The sequence below is a fragment of the Micromys minutus genome, assembly GCF_963924665.1.
Source record: "Micromys minutus genome assembly, chromosome: X".
NCBI classification, from domain to species: domain Eukaryota; kingdom Metazoa; phylum Chordata; class Mammalia; order Rodentia; family Muridae; genus Micromys; species Micromys minutus.
This window is the reverse complement of record NC_137970.1, coordinates 57,137,896-57,158,146: the sequence shown is the minus strand read 5'-3', so window position 1 is coordinate 57,158,146 and position 20,251 is coordinate 57,137,896. Positions and strand designations below refer to the sequence as shown.

The 20,251-nt window shown below is 38.8% G+C and overlaps 1 protein-coding gene across 1 annotated transcript in view; it reads right to left on the bottom strand.

Moving 5' to 3' along the window:
- The window catches only part of APOOL (apolipoprotein O like), a 74,349-nt gene that overhangs the window by 3,428 nt on the left and 50,670 nt on the right, over positions 1–20,251 (bottom strand). Inside the window, exons 7-8 of the mRNA XM_080910015.1 lie at positions 15,545–15,652; positions 15,270–15,378 (exon numbers count right to left, since the gene is read on the bottom strand). Of these exons, the coding sequence (XP_080766141.1) occupies positions 15,270–15,378; positions 15,545–15,652 (217 nt within the window). The remainder of the gene's footprint in view (positions 1–15,269; positions 15,379–15,544; positions 15,653–20,251) is intronic.

The window sequence follows — 20,251 nt, the reverse complement described above, 5'->3', positions numbered from 1 at the left end:
AAGCCAGAGGCAGTCCACTGCCATCGAAACTCACAGCCCACAGAGAGCTGAACACCCAGGAGCAATCTCCCTCCTAATCCCATGGGCCCTCAGACCCACAGGTGAGACAAGCTCCAGTTAGAGACAACAAGATCACCTAGCATCACAGATAACAAGATGGCAAGAGGAAAGCATAAGAACCTAAGCAATGGAAATCAAGAGAACCTGGCAACATCACAACACAGCTCTCCTATCACAACAAGTAGTGGATTTCCCAACACTACAAATAAACAAGACTTGGACATAAAATCATACCTCATGGTGATGATGGAAGTGCTCCAGAAGCACATTAATAACTCCCTTAAACAATTACAGGAGAGCACACATAAACAAATAGAAGCCCTTAAAGAGGAAACACAAATGTCACTCAAAGAACTACAAGAAAACACAACCAAACAGGTGAAGGAATTGAAAATGGAAATAGAAACAATGAAGAAATCACAAAAGGAGACAATCCTGGAGATAGGAAACCTAGGAAAGAGATCAGGAGACAGACACAAGCATCACCAACAGAATACAAGAGATGGAAGAGAGGATATCAGGAGCAGAAGACAACATAGAAAACATAGACCAAACAGTAAGAAAAGATGCAAAAACCAGAAAGCTCCTAACCCAAAATGTCCAGGAAATCCAGAACACAATGAGAAGACCAAACCTAAGGGTAATAGGTGTAGAAGAGAGCAAATACTTCCAACTAAAAGGCCCAGTAAATATCTTCAACAAAATTATAGAAGAAAACTCCCCTAACCTAAAGAAAGAGATACATGAACATAAAGAAGCCTACAGAACTCCAAATAGATTGGACCAGAAAATAAATTCCTCCTGACACATAACAGTCAAAACACCAAATGTTCAAAACAAAGAAAGAATAGAAAAGGAGTAAGGGAAAAGGACAAGTAACATAATAAAGGAAAAGCTATCAGAATTACACCCAACTTCTCAACAGAGACTATGAAAGAGAGAAGTTCCTAGACAGGCATCATACAGACTCTAAGAGAACACAAATGCCAGCCCAGGTTACTATATTCAGCAAAACTCTCAATTACCATAGATGGAGAAACCAAGATATTCTAGGACAAAACCAAATTTACACAAAATATGTCTACAGATCCAGCCCTACAAAGGATAACAAATGGAAATCTCCAACACAAGGTGGGAAACTACACCTAGGAAGAGCAAGAAAATAATCCTCTTGCAACAAAACCAAATGAAGTAAGACACACAGAAAAAATTGTACCCATAACAACAAAAATAACAGGGAAAAAACAATCATTATCCCTTAATGTCTCTTAACATCAATGGGCTAAAATCCACAATAAAAGGATATAGACTATCAGTCTAGATACATAGATAGAACCCAACATTTGGCTACATACAGGAAACTCCTCTCAGCAACAAAGAAAGGCACTACCATAGAGTAAAAGGTTGAAAAAAACATTCCAGGCAAATGGTCCCACAAATAAGCTGGAATAGCCATCCCAATATTGAATAAAATAGATTTTCAACTAAAAGTTATCAAAAAAGATAAGGAAGGAAACATTTTATTCATCACAGGAAAATTCTATCAAGATGAACTCTCAATCCTGAAAATCTATGCTCCAAATACAAGGGGACCCATATTCATAAAAGAAACTCTAGTAAGCTCAAAGCAGTTATTGGACCACACACAATAATAGTGGGAGACTTTGAAACCCAACTCTCATCAATGGACAGATCATGGAAGCAGAAACTAAACAGAGACACAGTGAAACTAACAAAAGTTATGCACCAAATGGATTTAATAGTCATCCTTCAAAAGAGAAATGGATATGGAAATTGTGGTATATTTACACAATGGACTGCTACTCAACTATTAGAAACAAGGTATTTATGAAATTACTAGACCAATGGATGGAACTAGAAAATATCATCTTGAGATCACACATGGTATGTACTCACTAATAAGTGGATATTAGCCCAAAATCCCACAATGTCCATAGTATAACACACAGAAAAAATGGAGAAGGAAGACCAGGGCTCTGAATTGAGGGGGCAACAGGAAGATTATGGGAGGTGGAGGGAAACAGGGATTGGAGAGGGAGAAGGAAATAAGGGTGGAGACATCTGGATCTGGAGGAGATGTGAGAGAGGCACAGATGGTCAGGAAATCTAACAAAAGTATGTAGGGGTGGTGAGGAACTGGGGGGAGCCACCTTACCATCTCAGATACCAGGGAAATAAGAGGCTCCGAGGAACCCATGGGGATGACTTTAGCCAAAATTCACAGAGAACTGAGAGATAGAACCTGTACAGACCTCCTCCTGCAGATAGGCAGGGACCCCCATATAAGGGATGGGGTCACCCACCCATCTCAAAGTTATTAACCCAGAAATATTCCTGTCCAAAGGAAGAACAGGGACAAAAAATGGAACAGAGACTGAAGGAAGGGCCAATCAGGGACTGCTCCACATGGGGATCCATCATGTCTGCACACACCAAACTCAACACTTTTGCAGTGGTCAAGAGTTGCTTGCTGACAGGAAATTGGTGCCACAGTTCCTAGAAAGACTGTCTGGCAACTGACCAATGAAGATGTAGATGCTTGGAGGAGTGAAACATCAGATGGAGCTCAAGAAACCTGGTTGGGAAGCTGGAGGAAGTTCTGGAGCAGAGGAAGGTGTCTGCAACCCCATTGGAAGAACAACACAGGCTGGCCTGACCACCCAGTTCTCCCAGAGTCTAGACCACCAACCAGGGAGTGTACCTGGAGGGATCCATGGCTCCAGATACATATGTAGCAGAGGATGGCCTTGCCTGACAGCAGCAGGAGGTGTAGCCCTTGTTTCTGGGGAGGCTTGATGCCCCAGCAGAGGGGAATGCTGGAGCAGTGGGGGAAGAAGAGTGTGGGTGGGTAGGGGAGCACTATCATAGGTAAAGGATAGGGGGAAGGCAGATGTGGGATGGGAGCTGGTGGAGGGGTAACTGGTAAGTGGGATATCATGGGAGAAGTGTTGGTGGAGGGGGTAACCTCTAAGTGGGATATCATTTGAGATGTAAATAAATGGGGTGATTAATAAAAGTAAAAAAAGACTAATATGATAAATTATATAATAAATAATAAATATTTTTAAAGTTTTAGCATTATGTATAGTAGAATATTATATAGTCTTAAAATTCTATGACTTGGGACAATCTAGACAAAACAGGGAAACCTTATACTAAGTGAAATAAACCAAGAACAAAAGCAAAAGTATCCTTTAATTTGAAATCTTGAAAAAACTGGAAAAGATAATAAATAAGTGTTAAAAAGCACCTGCAATCTAGGGCCTAATTAAAGATGTGGCTAATTTGTTAGTGATTCTATTCTTATAATTTAGGTTTACTTTTTAAAAGGGTAACTGTAATCTTTTATCATGTTTTTCCAGTTTTTCTTGATTGTTGTTTAGCATACCTCTGATGCAAACCAATAAAATTTTTATTAAAATTATAGTTATAACATGTTGGTATATCTTACAAATAATCAGGCTCAGAGACCTTAACTCACAATTTTCTTTTTGAAACTGAAATAGATAACCTGTTTATTAAAATCAGTATGTGTAAGCATATGTGCATGTACATGTGTATATGAATAATACAATCTTTAAAACTACAGTTTTGGTAATTTGAAAGAATGGACCAACAGACAAGTTTGTTGAATATGAGACTAGAATTTCAGTTCATGAGTTTTTAAAAATTAGCTGCCTAAGAGCTGGAGAGATGGCTCAGTGTGCAAGAGAACTTGTTACCTTTGCAGAGAAGCCAGGGTTAGTTGCTAGCCCCCATGTGGCAGTTCACATCCACCACTGACTCCAGATCCAGGGGATTCTAACTTCTACAGTTACTAGCCAAACGTTTGATGCAGATACAAAATTGCATGCAAAACTCTCAAACATGTAAAATCAATTAAAAACTACATTTCTGATCTCAGGAGATTGTTCTGTCAGCAATGTGTTTAGCATATGCTTGGCCCAGGGAGTGGCACTATTTGGAGGTGTGGCCTTGGTGGAATGGGTTCCAGAACCTCACCCTAGATGACTGGAAGCCATTATTCAGCTAGCAGCCTTCATATGTAGATGTAGAACTCTCAATTCTGCCTGCACCATGCCTACCTAGATGCTGCCATGTTCTTGCCCCAATGATAATGGATTGAACCCCTGAACCTGTAAGCTAGCCCCAAATAATTGTTGTCTTTATAAAACTTGTCTTGGCCTGGAGAGATGGCTCAGAGGTTCAGAGCACTGACTACTATTCCAGAGGTCCTGAGGTCAATTCCCAGCAACCACATGGTGACTCACAATCATCTATAATGGGATCTGATACCCTCTTCTGGTGAGTCTGAAGACAGGGACAGTGTACTCACATACATAAAATAAATGAATACTTGCCCTGGTCATGGTGTCTGTTCACAGCAGTAAAACCCTAATCAAGACAGCAGACAAAGTATAAAACCAGAATTTGATCCCAAAACCACACATAAAGCAACGTCTGAATTGGTAGTCTGGGAAAGCAAAGGCAGACTGATTCCCAAGGCTTATTGGCCACCTATGATAACCTACTTGTTGAATTATAAGCAAACGAGAGAACTCATCTCTTAAAAGCAAGGTATATGATGCATAAGGAATGACAGCCAGATATTATCTTATGGCCTCTACAGTCACAAAAGCACACATATTTACATGAACACACCCATGCAAACACATACTTGCATACATACCTGCACCAGTATATATGTAAATATGCACATACATACACACAAAATTTAGATTCCATCATTTGCAACTTTTAACACTTTGAAAATATTTTAAACCACATATTGAATAAGGTTTGGAGTTTTTTTTTTTTCTTGGGTTATTTTCTGTTTGTTTGTTTGTTTGGTTGGTTGGTTGGTTGTTTTTCTGCCTCTGTTGTTATGTCTCCCCTTTCATTGCTAATTTTGTTAATTTGGATACTCTCTCTGTGCCCCCTAGTTAGTCTGGCTAAGGGTTTATCGATGTTGTTGTTTTTCTCAAAGAACCAGCTACAGGTTTTGTTGATTCTTTGAATGGTTCTTCTTGTCCCTACTTGGCTTATTTCTGCTCTGAGTTTAATTATTTACTGCCCTCTTCTCCTCTTTTGTGTATCTGCTTCTGTTTGTTCTAGAGCTTTCAGCTGTGCTGTCACATTGCTAATGTAAGCTCTCTCCAGTTTGTTTTTGGAGTCACTCAAAGCTATGAGTTTTCCTCTCAGTACTGTTTATATTGCATCCCATAGGCTTGGGTATGTTGTGCTTTCATATTCATTAAATTCTAGAAAATTCTTAATTTCTTTCTTTATTTCTTCTTTGACCATATTATCATTGGGTAGAGCATTATTTAGCTTTCCTGTGTTTGTGGTGTTCTGCTTCAAAATTGCAAATTGTTTAGAGTATGCAGTGAAAACATTGTAAATGGAGTTGAGAGCTCATAAGGTCACTGCCCCTCCCACCCAATAGCCTCTTGTTCCACATGAACATGCTGGTTTTACTAAGAGAATCAGCATGCACATATTACAGTGTCCTGCCCACACTAACCTTCAAAATAGACTTCTGAATATTCAAAATCATGGCTCCTGTTAGCCTGATTATCTCCTATTAATCCCAAAAATTATTGCCTGTGGCATCATTATTTTGTAATATAATAGTCTGAGAAAGTTTTATGAGTTTTAGAAAAGTAAGATTCTGAGAATATTAATTTACTGATTTAAGAGTAGTTAATGTATTAGAAACACTATTTACTTAATTACTTCTGTGTGTGAAAATGTATGCATGAGTGTCTGTGTGTATGAGTGAGTGTGTGTGTATGAGTGTGTGTGTGTTTGTGTGTATGAGTGAGTAAGTGAGTGAGTGTGCGAGTGAGTGTGTCTGTGTGTATGAGTGAGTGCTCGAGTGAGTGAGTATGTGTGTATGAGTGAGTGAGTGAGTGAGTGAGTGTGCGAGTGAGTGTGTCTGTGTGTATGAGTGAGTGCGCGAGTGAGTGAGTATGTGTGTATGAGTGAGTGAGTGAGTGAGTGTGCGAGTGTGTGTGTGTATGAGTGAGTGAGTGTGTGTGTGAGTGTGTGTGTGTGTGTGTCTGTGTGTGTGTGTGTGTGTGTGTGTATTTGTGGAAGCATGATGATCAGTGTGTATGCCATGGAGTACAGTAGGATTCCAGAAATTAAACTCAAGTAGTCAGGTTTGGCATCCAGCTCTTTGACCCAGTGAACCATCTCTCCTTTGCTAAAATTACTTTAGAGAATATTTATACAATTTAAATTTCAAGTTTCATAAGCACCATCTATACCATTGTCAAATAAAAACAAGATTTCCCTGAGACCTTCCCTCAAACCTGAGAAAACAGAGATGTAAAGGTTAATCACTGCCATCTACTGGTAAAAGTTAGTTACTATGTCTTTTTTTAATTGGATATTTTATATATTTACATTTCAAATGTTATCCCCTTTCTTCCCTCTCCTATCCCCCCTCCTCCCTCTCCCTGCTTCTATGAAGGCCTGCTCTTTTCAGAAGAGGAAACTGAGGAGGGAGAGTGAATCTGGGGTAGAGGGGTAGTGGGGAGGATCTAGGAGGAGTGGAGAGAGGGAAAGCTGTGGTCAGGACCTATTGTATGAGAGAAGAATCTATTGTGAGTACAAATTTTAGGAAAAACAGTAAAGGAACATAATATAATAACATAATAGAATAAAAAGAACATGCACTTTTTAATTTTAATGTTTGAGGCTATCTAGGACCACTTGACATAAAACTTTTAGGGGTTAGATATAATGATTAGGTCATTATATTAATCAGGTAGATAAAAAGGTTAACTTGTCAAGAAGGTTAATTCATTCCAGTCAATAATCATTCAGAAATAACATTCATATCTCAGTAGAATAGAATAGCATGTACAAATTAAAGCACATTAGAAGGTTCTTTTACAAGTGTTGCTGTCACTGTTGGTGTCTCATATTTCCAGCTTTATTAAAATATATATGATCAAAATTTAGGCTATGATTTCATCATAGATTGTCAGTGAGCAAAGGCTGAAGGCAAAGAAGATACTGGATTTTACTAGATTAGACACCAACATCTATGTTTTATATCTGTCTCCTATATATAGTGCCATCCTGTTTTCTCAAAGGCTGTTACCAATTAACAATTAACTTTAGTCCATCTTGGGTCACATAACTTAGGACTTCCCCAGGCATTTACTCCTTCACAATGCTGCCTTCTATTACTGGATCCATTGTAATTTAAAGCTAGAGGGATATATCTACCATTTCAATTCCATAGAGAAATGATACAGAGCATTAATCCCTTTGCCTTTGAATCTTGGAGACTATATTGGATTGAAGTCCAGTTGGTTATCAATCACATTCCACCAATATCTGAAAGGTAATTATGTTTTTAGCAGACAGAATGACAAGTTACATGCTAGGCACCCAGTGAGCCACCTTGCCATTATGCAGCAAGTTGTGGTTGTTTTTTATTATAGATTCATGACATTATTGAAGGATCCACTAGGGATGGCTACAGAGATTCAGTTTCATATGTTCATGCTTATATCAGAGAGATAGCAAATTTGCCGAGGCAATGAGCAGTCATAATACGATACTAATTAAACTGCTATTTTGGAATAAAGATGAAAACTTTGACAATTATACTATCAGTGTCCTTTATCGCAATATTGACTTTAGAGAATTAGGTCCTGACCTCATGCTTGTTCTAGAATAATTTCCAAGACAGAGCAGGAAGTTTTGACAGTTATCTTATCCCATCCTTTCTGCTCCGCTGTTGTTCATGCATTGCATTTTAGCTCAAAGGACATAGGGGCAACACAAAGCTGCTCCTCAGATCTCTTCCATCATTCTGTGTGTACTCAGAGCCTTCTGGGATGCAAACAGGATGCAACAAACTACGTTTTTTCCTGGCAGACAAGTTCTATGTAATAGTTTTACTTGTTCATTGGAAATAGTAACAAATGCCATTTGCAAATTAATAACTGTACTATAGGCATCAGCCCATTATTTCCCTTTGCATACCCAAATCATATTTAGTGTCAATTTAAAACTGAATAGTCAGATAATCATAAACTCATTCAAAAATTGTTACATTCTAATCCCTTGTCTCAGCAATTGCGAACACTGACTGCTCTTCTACAGATTCAGAGCAACAACAAGGTGGCTCAAAACCATCCATTATGAGATTTGGCGCCCTCTTCTGGCATACAGGTATATATGTAAACAGAACATACTTCATAGATTGGAAAAAGATAATTACCAACCCTACACTCGACAGAGGGCTAATATCAGAAAGATACAAAGAATTCAAGAAGGCAGACTCCAGAGAATCAAATACTCCTATTAAATAGTGGAATACAGAGCTAAACAGAAAATTCTCAAATGAAGAATCTTGAATGAATGGCTGAGAAGCACTTAAAGAAACATTTAACAACCTTAGTCATCAGGGAAATGCAAATCAAAACAAACCTGAGATTCCACCTCACACCAGTCAGAATGGCTAAGACCAAAAACTCAGGGGACAGCAGATGCTGTTGAGAATGTGGAGAAAGAGGAACTCTCCTCCATTATTGGTGGGGTTGCAAGCTGGTACACCGACGCTGGAAATCAGTCTTGCAGTTCCTCAGAAAGTTGGACATAGTACTACCTGAAGACCTAGCTGTTTCACTCCTGGGCATATACCCAAATGACACTCAAACATATGAGAAGGACACACGTTCCACAATGTTCATAGCAGCCTTATTTATAATAGCCAGAAGCTGGAAAGAACCCAATGTCCTTCAGCAGAGGAATGGATACAGAGATTATGGTACATTTACATAAAGGAGTACTACTCAGCTATTAGAAACAATGACTTTACGAAATTCCTAGGCAAATGGATGGAACTAGAGACTATCATCCTGAGTGAGATAACCCACTCACAAAAGAACACACATGGTATACAGTCACTAATAATTGGATACTAGCCCAGAAAGTTCTGAATACCCAACAACCAATTCACAAACCTGATGAAGCTCAAAAAGAAGGGAGGCCAGAATATGTATACCTCAGTCCTTCTTAGAAGGGACAACAAAGCAGTCATAGGAGGAAATACAGGGACAAATAGAGGAGCAGGGATTGAAAAAAATCATTAAGAGACTGCCTCACCTAAAGATACATTCCATATACAGCCACCAAACCCAAGCACTATTCCTGATAAGTGTTTACTGGCATGATCTAGATATGGATGCCTCCTCAGAGGCTCTTCCAGAGTCATACAGATACAGTTGAGCATGATTGCAGCTAACCATCAGAGTGAGCACAGAGAACCCAATGAAAGAGCCAGAGAAAGGACTGAAGGAGCTGAAAAGGTTTGCAACTCCATAGGAAGAACAACAATATCAACCAATCAAACCCTCTATAGCTCCCAGAGACTAAAACACCAACAAAGGAGCACACATGGATAGGTCCATGACTCTAGTTGCATATGTAGCCGGGGGTAGCACTGTCTGACATCAATGGGAGTAGAGGTCTTTGAAGTTGCATTTTCCCAGTGTAGAGGAATGCCAAGACACTGAGGTGGAGAGTGTGGTTGGGAGAGGGGGCACTTTCATGGAAGCAAGTGGAGGGGGAGGGAGGAAAGTTGGGGGAAGGGGCTGACATCGGAAATGTAAATACAGAGAAAAAAGAAAGGCTAGTTTTGTCCTTGTCAGCTTTTCTCATGCAGCTTCACTGCCATCTGGTGGCAGCCACTGCTCCATGATGTAAAATGGCTTTATGAAGGTTTTGTAAGCCTTTGATAATTTCTTTTTTTATATTTATACTTTTTATTGCGTATTTTATGTATTTAGGTTTCAAATTTTATCCCTCTTTCCCCTCTCTGATTTAGTGGGATTACTTCAAGTGTCCATTTAATTTGATATCAGCTGCTGGTTTGCTGTATATTGCTTTTATTATGCTTAGGTATGGGCCTTGGATTCCTTGTCTCTCCAATACTTTTAACATGAAGGGGTGTTATAGTTTTTCCAATACATGTCAGCATCTAATGAGATGATCATGTGATTATTTTCATTGATTTTGTTTATTATTTTATTGTCAAATTTGTATTTTATTAGATAATTTATGTATATACATATCAAATGTTATCTCCTTTCTCCCTCTTATCTTCCCCTTCCCCCTGCTTTTACGAAGATGCTCCTACATCCACCCACCCACCCTCTCCTACCTCACCACTCTGTCATTCCCCTACACTGGGAAAATGAGCCTTCACTGGACCAAAGGCCTTACCTCCCATTGATGCTAGACAAGGCCATCCTTTGCTACATATGTGGCTGGAGCCATGGGTCTCTCCATATAGACTTTAACCTTTTTTTATTTTTGAGAATTTTGTTTATTCAATTTTTTTATCTTTTGAGTATTTCATATAGAAGTATTATATTTCTATCTTTTCTACTCCTTCCCCTCTAACTTCTTCCATATAAACCCCATTCTCTTCTGCATTGTTACATATACACATATACACATACAAAAGTTTTCTATCTCCTTTGAGTAAAAGTTGTGGCTATATTAGTTCTAGCTCCCTGTCTGTAAGCACATCATAGCATCAGCAATAGTGTCAGGCCTTGGTGCCCCCCCCTCCATGAACTGGTTCCCCAGTTGTGCCAGTCACTGGACCTCCCTTCCTTCAGTCTCTTCTCCATTTTTGTCCCTGCAGTTCTTTTAGACAGGAACAGTTCAGGGTCAGAAAGTTTGACTATGGGTAATTAACCAATTCCTCCACTTGAGACCAGCAATCTCAACTAACCTGGACCCCAGGGAGCTCCCAGAAACTGAAACACCAACCAGGCAGCATACAGGCCCCAGCACATATATAACAAAGAACTGGTCTGATCTCAAGTGGGAGAAGATGCACTCAATCCTTGAAAGATTTGAGGTCCCAGGGAGGGGGGGGCTGGTTGGGGACAGGGGAAGCACCCTCTCAGAAGCAATGGGGAGGAGGTATGAGATGAGGAATTGTAGGAGAGGAACTGAGGTGGGGGGCAATGGCTGGAATGTAAATAAAATAGTTCTGTCTTAAATAGACTCAGAAATCTGAAGGAAGGCAAATTACTCATATCAAGCTTCAGAAACACACACACACACACACAGCAAAGCCCATTATTTCTCATACGTACACATGTTTAGGGCTGACTCTAAGGGATTAGATAACTTGTCATGAAGCTTTTCTCTAGAGAAAATAGATTTCAACCTCTCAGTGGCCACTGATTGGCTATTGCTCCCCATCTAGGGGTGGAGAGAATTTCATTCATGTGCATCAAGATATAAGATCATATCTACTTCCATATCTTCCCAAATCTGTCATTTCCCAACTTCATCATCATCATCATCATCATCATCATTATTATTATTATTATTATTATTATTATTATTATTATTATTATTAGTGGTAGTGTTGTTGTGTTATAAATATACATGTTTCACTGCATGTATATCTGTACATCAGATATGTAGTGGCTATTTCTGGTTGTCAACTTGACTATATCTGGAATGAACCACAATCCAGAATTGGGAGGCTCACCTTTGATCCTGATCTTGAGGCAGAGACTATGAATCTTAGGACACTAAAGCAAGGAGATCTCTGAGCTCAAGGTCATCTGGAACAAAGCAAGTCCCAGATCCAGGTGTACACTTTTAATCTGGGAAACATCTTCTATTGGAGACGTACATAAGGACATTCGCCTGCTTGCCTTGTGGGACTGAGCATCTGCTAGATCCTTGGACTTCCACTCAAAACTGCTGCCAACAATTGTTGGGGAGTTGGACTACAGACTGTAAGTCACCAACAAATCCCTTTACTATACAGAGACTAACCACAAGTTTTGTGACTCTAGGGAACCCTAACTAATACAGAAGTTTGTACTAGGAGTGGAGTATTCCTATAATAACCTGACCATGTTTTGGGGAGGAGTATGGAAGGACTTTGAAACTTTGAGCAAGAAGTGTCATTGGGATGTTAAGAGCTCTGTGGGATAATGGTGGGAGGAACATAAAACTGTATCAGGCTGAGTTTATTGACATGGGTCCTCTGAATGGAGATTCTAGGTTTACTATGGAAGAAAGCTAATAAGTAACATCCTCCATGGCCTCTGCATCAGCTCCTGCTTCCTGACCTGCTTGAGTTCCAGTCCTTACTTCCCTTGGTGATAAACAGCAATGTGGAAGTGTAAGCTAAATAAACCCTTTCCTCCCCAACTTGCTTCTTGGTCATGATGTTTTGTACAGGAATAGAAACCCTGACTAAGACAAAATATATGCCTGGTATCCACAAAAGCCAGAAGAGGACATGAGATGACCTGGGAATTGACTTACAGACAGTTATAAGTTACCATGTGGGTGCTGGGGAATCAAACCTGGGTACACTGAAAGAGCAACCAGTGCTCCTAACTGCTGAGCCATCCTCCAGTCCTTTTATTTATTTATTTTTGATAAAACACTATATCCTGTTACTGCTGCCCATATGTGCATGTGCTTGGGGCCATCTGCTGGAATATACAAAACTGATCAGTAATCTTTATTGACATAGACGATGGATCCTAATTATATCCACGCCCCACTCTCTCCCTCCACCTTCTCCTGGCCCCTCTTTTAATATTACTTCTTTCCCACTTTGACTCTTTTCTCTCCCTCCCCCTCTGACTCCTGCTGCCCTGTCTCTTTTAAATAATCTAATCCAGTTAATGTTGCCTGTATGAGCATGGATGTGGGGTTATCCACTGGAGTAAGGGCAATCTGCCACTAGCCATTCCTCTAAGAATGGTGTATTAAGTAGAACTATTTAGTAGAGATGTGGCAAATAATTTTATGTGTTTTACTTTAGTTTTGCTTAACAGTGAACATAAATTCCCTAAGTCCTCTAACATCTGTACTTACACCCTGGATTTTTATTTCTTTCACTGCCTGATTAAAGGCTTGCTTCACTACAATTTCCTAGATTGATAAGGTCCTCTTATCTTCAGAACTTCAATTTTCTAAAAATTATGAAAAGTAGAATACCCAGAATTTTCTGTGTAATTTTTTCTGATAATATATTGGGTCCCAAGCCTTATTATAAGGCAGGAGGACTGGCAGCAGTTCAAGAATAGTGTGTGGAATGTGTCTGTTGATGTATGTGCATGCGTGCATGCATGTAAGCATGTGTGTCAGAGGCAGAGAGACAGAGAAAGAGCAAGACCAAGAGAGCGAGAGAAACAGGGAGAGTAAGAAAGTGAGAGAGTGAGAGACTGAGATTTAACCCTAAGAGCAATCATGAGAACTCTTATTTTCTTTCTTGTGGATGAGGAACCTGAGCTGTGGATGGTGAAACACGCCTATGGTGATGGGCATCTGCCCCAGGTAATAGAACTATTTGAATACTAGGTATGGTATTCAGCTTCACGTCTTCTCCTAAATCCTGTGGTCATAATCACGACTGTTTCCCATGTCATGAAACTTTGTGATTACATGTGAAATAGAGAAATACTAAGTTCTAAGAGTGAGACAATTAACCCTCAAAACTATATTGTTACACTGAATCACTAACCACCAATATTAGGGTACTCAGAGGCAAGGCAGGTAATTAAGATTAGATGGGGTAGAGTCCTTGTGAATGGAATTTGTACCATATGAAGTGTCCTGACAATATGTTTCATTCTCTTTTCTACCATGTGAGGATATAAGTTCTCAACTGCCTATGAGACAAAAGAATGCAATCACCCTATGTTCAATTGCTCTTTAGTTAGCAGTATCAATCAAAATGGTTCCTAAGATGCCCTTAAGGCTCTCAGTTCAATTAATGTCCCTTCGCCATCATGTCCAGTTTATGGAAAATGTTCTCACTACCATAGACTGAACTGCTTTCATTTAAGAGTGATTTATTTCATTTAAGGAAAGATCAAGCATGGTCAGGTTCTTATAAAGGCATTCTTCTGTCTCCTACAACTCTAACTTCATCACCTCATCTAATCCTGATTGACTCCCTTGCCTCCTAAGGTTTTGCTATTTGGTGACAGCTTTTCTTGGACTAATATTACTGTTATCACTTTCTGGCTCTTTGAGACAGGGTCTTGGCATGTATCCCAAGCTAGTCTAGGAACTCATTAAATAAGAGCTCACACTGGCCTTCAGTGCACAAGCCTTCTCTTTCAGCTCCCCAACTGCTTGAACTACAGGTCTGACCACCATGCCCTATCACCAGGTGGAGATTGGGGGGGGGGTAGGAGGAAGAGGAAATTATAGAGGAAATTCTGGCTTTAAATGAGAAAAGCTATATACAGTGGGAGAGGTTACACTGTGGCATTTGACGATGAAGAAAAATACAGCTCTGCTACTGATAAGTTCTAAGATTTGAAAGAAGCTCTTTAAGATCCTGGAGTGAAATGGGAATAATTACCAATACATCAGAGGTGTGATTTTGTTTTGCTTTGTATTGCTGGTTGAATAACAATACTCATAAGTGATGTATATCACAGTGCATGCTTTATAAAGGGTGGATAACAGGACCATTTCCACATTTCCACCTCTGAATGTGTCATACTTGCTTTACAATGAGGCAGCTATGCAAATCTGAGACACCCAGGTTTATATGAATAGACTGCCAAAGTGGTTTTAAACATTTGGCTCCATTCTTTTAGATCATGGTAGGATTTCTTTAGAAAGCATAACTCTCACTTGTTGGTTCCACAAAAGTATTGATTGCCAATACTGAATTGTAATAGTGTTATATGTACTACTTAAAGCTGCAATTTCTCCTGGTACCTGAATTTAATTAAAGCACAGATAGTGGAAACTAAGACTGACAGGAGACTGACAGGTAAATAGCATGAGAAATGAAAGCTGAGATGCTTTATGCAGGTGTGGCTCATACCTTTCAGCTGACAGAATCCTGAAAGGTGCACTTTCCTCCTTCTCATAAAATAACATACACTTATAAAGTGATATTAAATGTTTCACTCAATCATACTGACAGTACTGTACCTGCACACATGAAGACATGGATTATAGCTATGTAGTGATTTAAAAGGAAAAAAAATCTCAAGAACCTAGGTCCCTCATAACCAAAAATGAAATTCAAAGCATACATATGAGAGAAAAAACATTTGGGAAAACATGTTAAGTTCAAGGCATCAACTATAATGCTTTAAAATTATTTAATAAAAATAAAACAAAATTAAAAATTTCAAACAAACCTGAGGTGGATTCTGGTTTATTCTTTGTTGCAGAGGCAAGTTCTTTTGGCAAAGATACTGAATGTTTCAGGTCAGGCATTTTGGCATGGATATCATCAGACCTTCCTTCCTGTTTATTAAAAACATATTATCTTCAGAGGTAATCATTTTACTAAAAGAATGTAAACTTATGCTATACCAAGTTACTTTGAGTCTTCTGTCTGTTTCCATTTTATTTCTGACCTCTTTGAAGTATCAGTATGAGCCAATGACACTCTTGTTCATTTACACTCTACCTTGGTTTCTTCCTTTGGTTCAGGGAGTGGTTCACTGCTTTTTGTCCACAATAACTTAATGGCTTGAAAAATTTGCTGGCTTGTAGCATATGCCTTTCTCCCAGTTATCTAACAAAGAAAAAGTGAGTTAAATAATATGTTTCTAAAAGCTAAAAATAAAACCTTTTAAATTCAGATAAAGTTTATATGAACTCTGAAGTCACAATCAACAATAAAGACATAAATGTCTAGCTCACATAAAGCAGTATTTTCAAAATCTTATATGAAAAATGACTAGCTCCATGCAAGTGTCTAATAAATCATTTCATTCACAATACAACATAAATTTAAAATTATACCTATTTATTTGAACATAGTTTTTATATAGTGTTAGGGCAGAACTCCAGGCCTTGAACATAGCTCTCTGCCAGGGAATCAAAGCTCAGCTCTCATATTAGTACTTTCAAATTCATTTTTTCAGCATTGTAGAGGCACTGTTACTAAAAGTTGTATCTGCTTAAGATGAACACCACAAGGCTTGTCATAAGTGTACTTTTGTATTAATTCCTGTAGCCAAGCTTACTAACATAGATATGAGCTCATGTAGTTTCCTTCCTGCTGCTATAGGCCCAGGATGAAAACACTTAAAAGCAACTCCCTCTCAAATTTCAAGTACTCAGTTTAAGCTCACTTACTATGAGTGCCTTGCTATAGAAAGACCTCATCAACTTTTTTGGTCTCCTAACATTTGTCCTTTATCTTTCAGTATATACAAACAGCTCCCCTACCTATTTCCCTCCATCTCCAGCTCCCACCAATCGCTGTTCTGCAATTTGCTTCTCTGGGTTTTAACCTCACTCCACATAAGTGACATCACTCAACATTTGTCATTCTGTATCAAGCCATTACTGATCTGGCCAGGTAGCTTTTATAACAAGACCTCATAGTAAGTGAAATTTACATCCACAAAAGTCTAGGAAGAAATATTTTGAGTAACTAGATCACTAAGTTTATTAAGACGCTATGAGTGTTTTTGCTTAAAACTGTGTGCATCTTTCTCCATTCACCAAGAAATAAACACATCAATTAAGTTCTCAAGAGAGTAGCATTTGTTTTGGGTATAAAGATAATGTTAGAAGTATATGCCTGTGATATTCCACCTGAATTTCCTGAGTTCTGCATTAGTCTAGGCAAACTTCTACTAATAGCACTTTTCTTTTGAATATCTTCTGGTTCCTTCTCATTCTTTTTCAATCTTTCCTCATGGTTACAACATACAACTATTAAAGTTTAATAAAGAACTTTAATAAACTTGTTTTAAAGCAATATTTTGTTCTTCAAATTAATAACTTTTATTGATTTTACTATATACCTACACTTAAAAATGACACAACATGGAGCCCTACATTCACTCTGCCCAGTGAAGGAAGGAAGGGAGGGAGAGAGGGGGGGAGGGAGGGAGGGAGGGAGGGAGTGAATACAGCATGGAAGCAGAGAGAGAGAGAGAGAGAGAGAGAGAGAGAGAGAGAGGGAGAGAGAGAGAGAGAGAGAGAGAGAGAGAGAGAGAGAGAGAGAGAGAGAGAGAGAGAGAGAATACAGCATGGAAGCAGGTATCATCATGACTGAAAAAGGGACCTAGCATAACTATCTTCAGGCTACACCCAGCACCCAATTGAAACAAATGAAGAGGCTCACAGCCAAACATTAGATGGAGCAGGAGCTGTCCCTGCGCCTGCTGCCTGCCTGCCTGTGGATCCTGCCCCTCTGAATGAGGCCAATCTGGCCTCAGTGGAAGAGGATGTGTCTAGTCTCATATCAACTTGATATGTGTGGGGGTGGGGTGGGGGTTAGGGGAATGGAGGGGTTGAGGGGTGGGTAAAGGTGACATCCAGAGGGCCGCCGCATTCCCTTGGAATGGGGAGGACTTGCATGAGGGGCTAATGGAAGAAGAGGAAGTGCTGATACTGTGTTGTAAAGTGAATAAATAAATATATATTTTTTTAAATTTACACAACATTGGGTCCTACACTCCCTCCCCAGTAGAGAAAAATAAAGAAATGATAGAGCACAGAAGTAGGTATAAACAATGATAAAATTAGCATCCTATTTCTTATACATACAACTGAAATCATGCATAGTTGTAGTGTTTTCTCAGAATACATTCCTAGAAGTAAAATTTCTGGATTAATAATCATACTAATTTTAATTAAAATAGTATTGTATTGCTCTTCAAAAAGCTAGTGTACTTCAGCAATTTGCCCTTCCACCAAAAATATACTTCTGTCTTCCTAGCCTTTTACCAACAGAAGAATTATGATTCCTTTGTAAAGTCTTTATAAAGCTGAAAGGCAAAAAAAAAAAAAAAAAAAAAAAAAAAAAAAAAAAAAAAAAAAAGTAAAGAAAAGACTGCTTCCCGAAAATTGACTCTTGAAAATAAAATGTGAAATTTAAGGTTTAATTAGCACATCTAAAGACATGTCGGCTCAGTTGCAGGAGTGTTCTAAGTTACGTATAAAAACGGTATCTTTTGTTAGTACATATTTTATGTACTCTCTCTGTATACTGTTTTTACTTTTCTGACTAGTATTTATCTCATGTATTCATAAGTTCTTAATACATTAAGAATGTTAACTTTTGTATTATAGTTTCCCAAGATTTTCCATTTACCTATTAACCTCTGTATAGTATTGTACTTATTTTGTATTTTTTTTTTACGTATTCACTTTATATCCTGCTCCCTCCTTTTCGTCCCCTTCCACAATCCTTCGTTCACCCCCATCACTTTATATTCTGCTCCCTGCCCCCTCTTGGTTGACTCCTTCCACAATCCTTCGTTCACCCCCATCACTTTATATTCTGCTCCCTGCCCCCTCTTGGTTGACTCCTTCCACAATCCTTCCTTCACTCCCAAACCTTCCTCTCTGAGTGTATGGGGCCTGCCTGGGTATCCCCCTACCCTGGTACTTCAAGTTTTTGCAGAGCGAGGAGCATGTTCTCCCACTGAGATCAGACAAGGCAGCCCAACTAGAACATATTCCACGGACAAAAGCTTTTGGGGTAGCACCCTCTCTAGTGGTTCAGGACCCTTATGAAGACCAAGCTACACATCTGCTAAATATATTCAGGGAGGACTAGGTCCATCCCATGTATGTTCTTCTGCAAACCTTCCCCCTACTCTTTGGTAAGAGTCCCCAAGCTCTACCCACTCTTTGGCTGTGGGCGTCTGCATCTGTCTGAGTCACATGCTGGGTGGAGCCACTCAGAGGACAGCCATGCTAGATTCCTGTCTGCAAGCATACCAGAATATCATTAATAGTATTAAGAATTGGTGCTTGCCCATTGGATGGGTCTCAAATTGGGCCAGTTATCTGCTGGCCATTCTTTCAGCCTTGGCTCCATCCACTGAATCTATATTTCTTGTAGACAGGATAAATTTTGGGTTGAAAGTTTTGTGGGTGGGTTGGTTTCTCTATAGCTCTACTGAAGTTCCTGCCTGGCTACAGGAGGTGGTCTCTTCAGGTTCCATATCCCCAGTACTGTGAGTCAAAGCCAAAGTCACACCCATTAACTCTTGGCTACCTCCCTTATCCCAAGTCTCTATCTCATCCTGAAGATGCCCCCACCTCCCTACCCCAGTCAGTTTGAGAGTCCCTTTCATTGTCCTGGTCATCTTGATATAGTTGAATATAACATTTTTTCTCTGATGGCTTCAAGATTGTTATTCACTTAAGATCTAATTTATTCAAAATAATTAAAACAAACCTCCCTTTTTCCTCTTATGTTTTAAAATAGCATTTTATTCTATGAGCAGATCTTTATTCCAGCTAAAATGTATTTATATTTGGTACCTGGTAAAGCTCTTTAGTACCTCACCACCTTTTTAAAGTTTTCCTTTGCATACTAATGTGAAGTAAGACCATTATCAAATAGTTATTGTTAGTCACATGTAAGTAATATGTATTTAACAGAATGTGAGTGCATTTTCTTTTATCTTTTGATCTATATTATTATCTGTACTGGAACTTAAAATAGTAACCAATATATGGTAGGTAGACAAAAACAAACAAAAAAAGAGGAGTTGTTGAGTGAACTTTACATTCTACTCACATCTAAGACTTCTAAAATAACTGAATTAAAATTCTAGATTTTGGAATGCCTGTCATCAGCTAATAATCTTTTCATCTAAAAATAGGCTATCTCTGTAAACATATTTAAGGTTTTTACAAAATTCATTCACACATAATTGAGATCAGGTAGCATTTTGTTTTTGTGCACCAAGCTGATTTCACTTAGCTTAAGGTCTGCTGGGCTCATCTATGTTGTAAAACATACTTTATGACTGGATAAAATTTCATTGCATATATGCACCACCACTTCTCTAACCAGTCATCTACTAATGCACACTGAGGTTGTTTTTTCCAATTTGGGATACTGTGAATACTGCTACAATGAACACAAAGTTAAAAATCTCATGAAGACATTAATTTCCTTCAAGTATATACTATTAGAGAAGAGAAAAGAGAAGCAATTCTAAGAGGCTGGAAGAAATAAAGGAAATACTGGTCAAAGGGAATAAACATTTAACTATAAGAATAAGCAATTGTGGGAGTCTAGTGTATAGCACAGGTACTAAGAAGTGTGCTAGTTTGATTGTACTAATCACAGAATTAGTAATGATCAATTAGCTTTAAAAAGCTGGGTCCTCTGTAAGACATTCTTAACCACCAA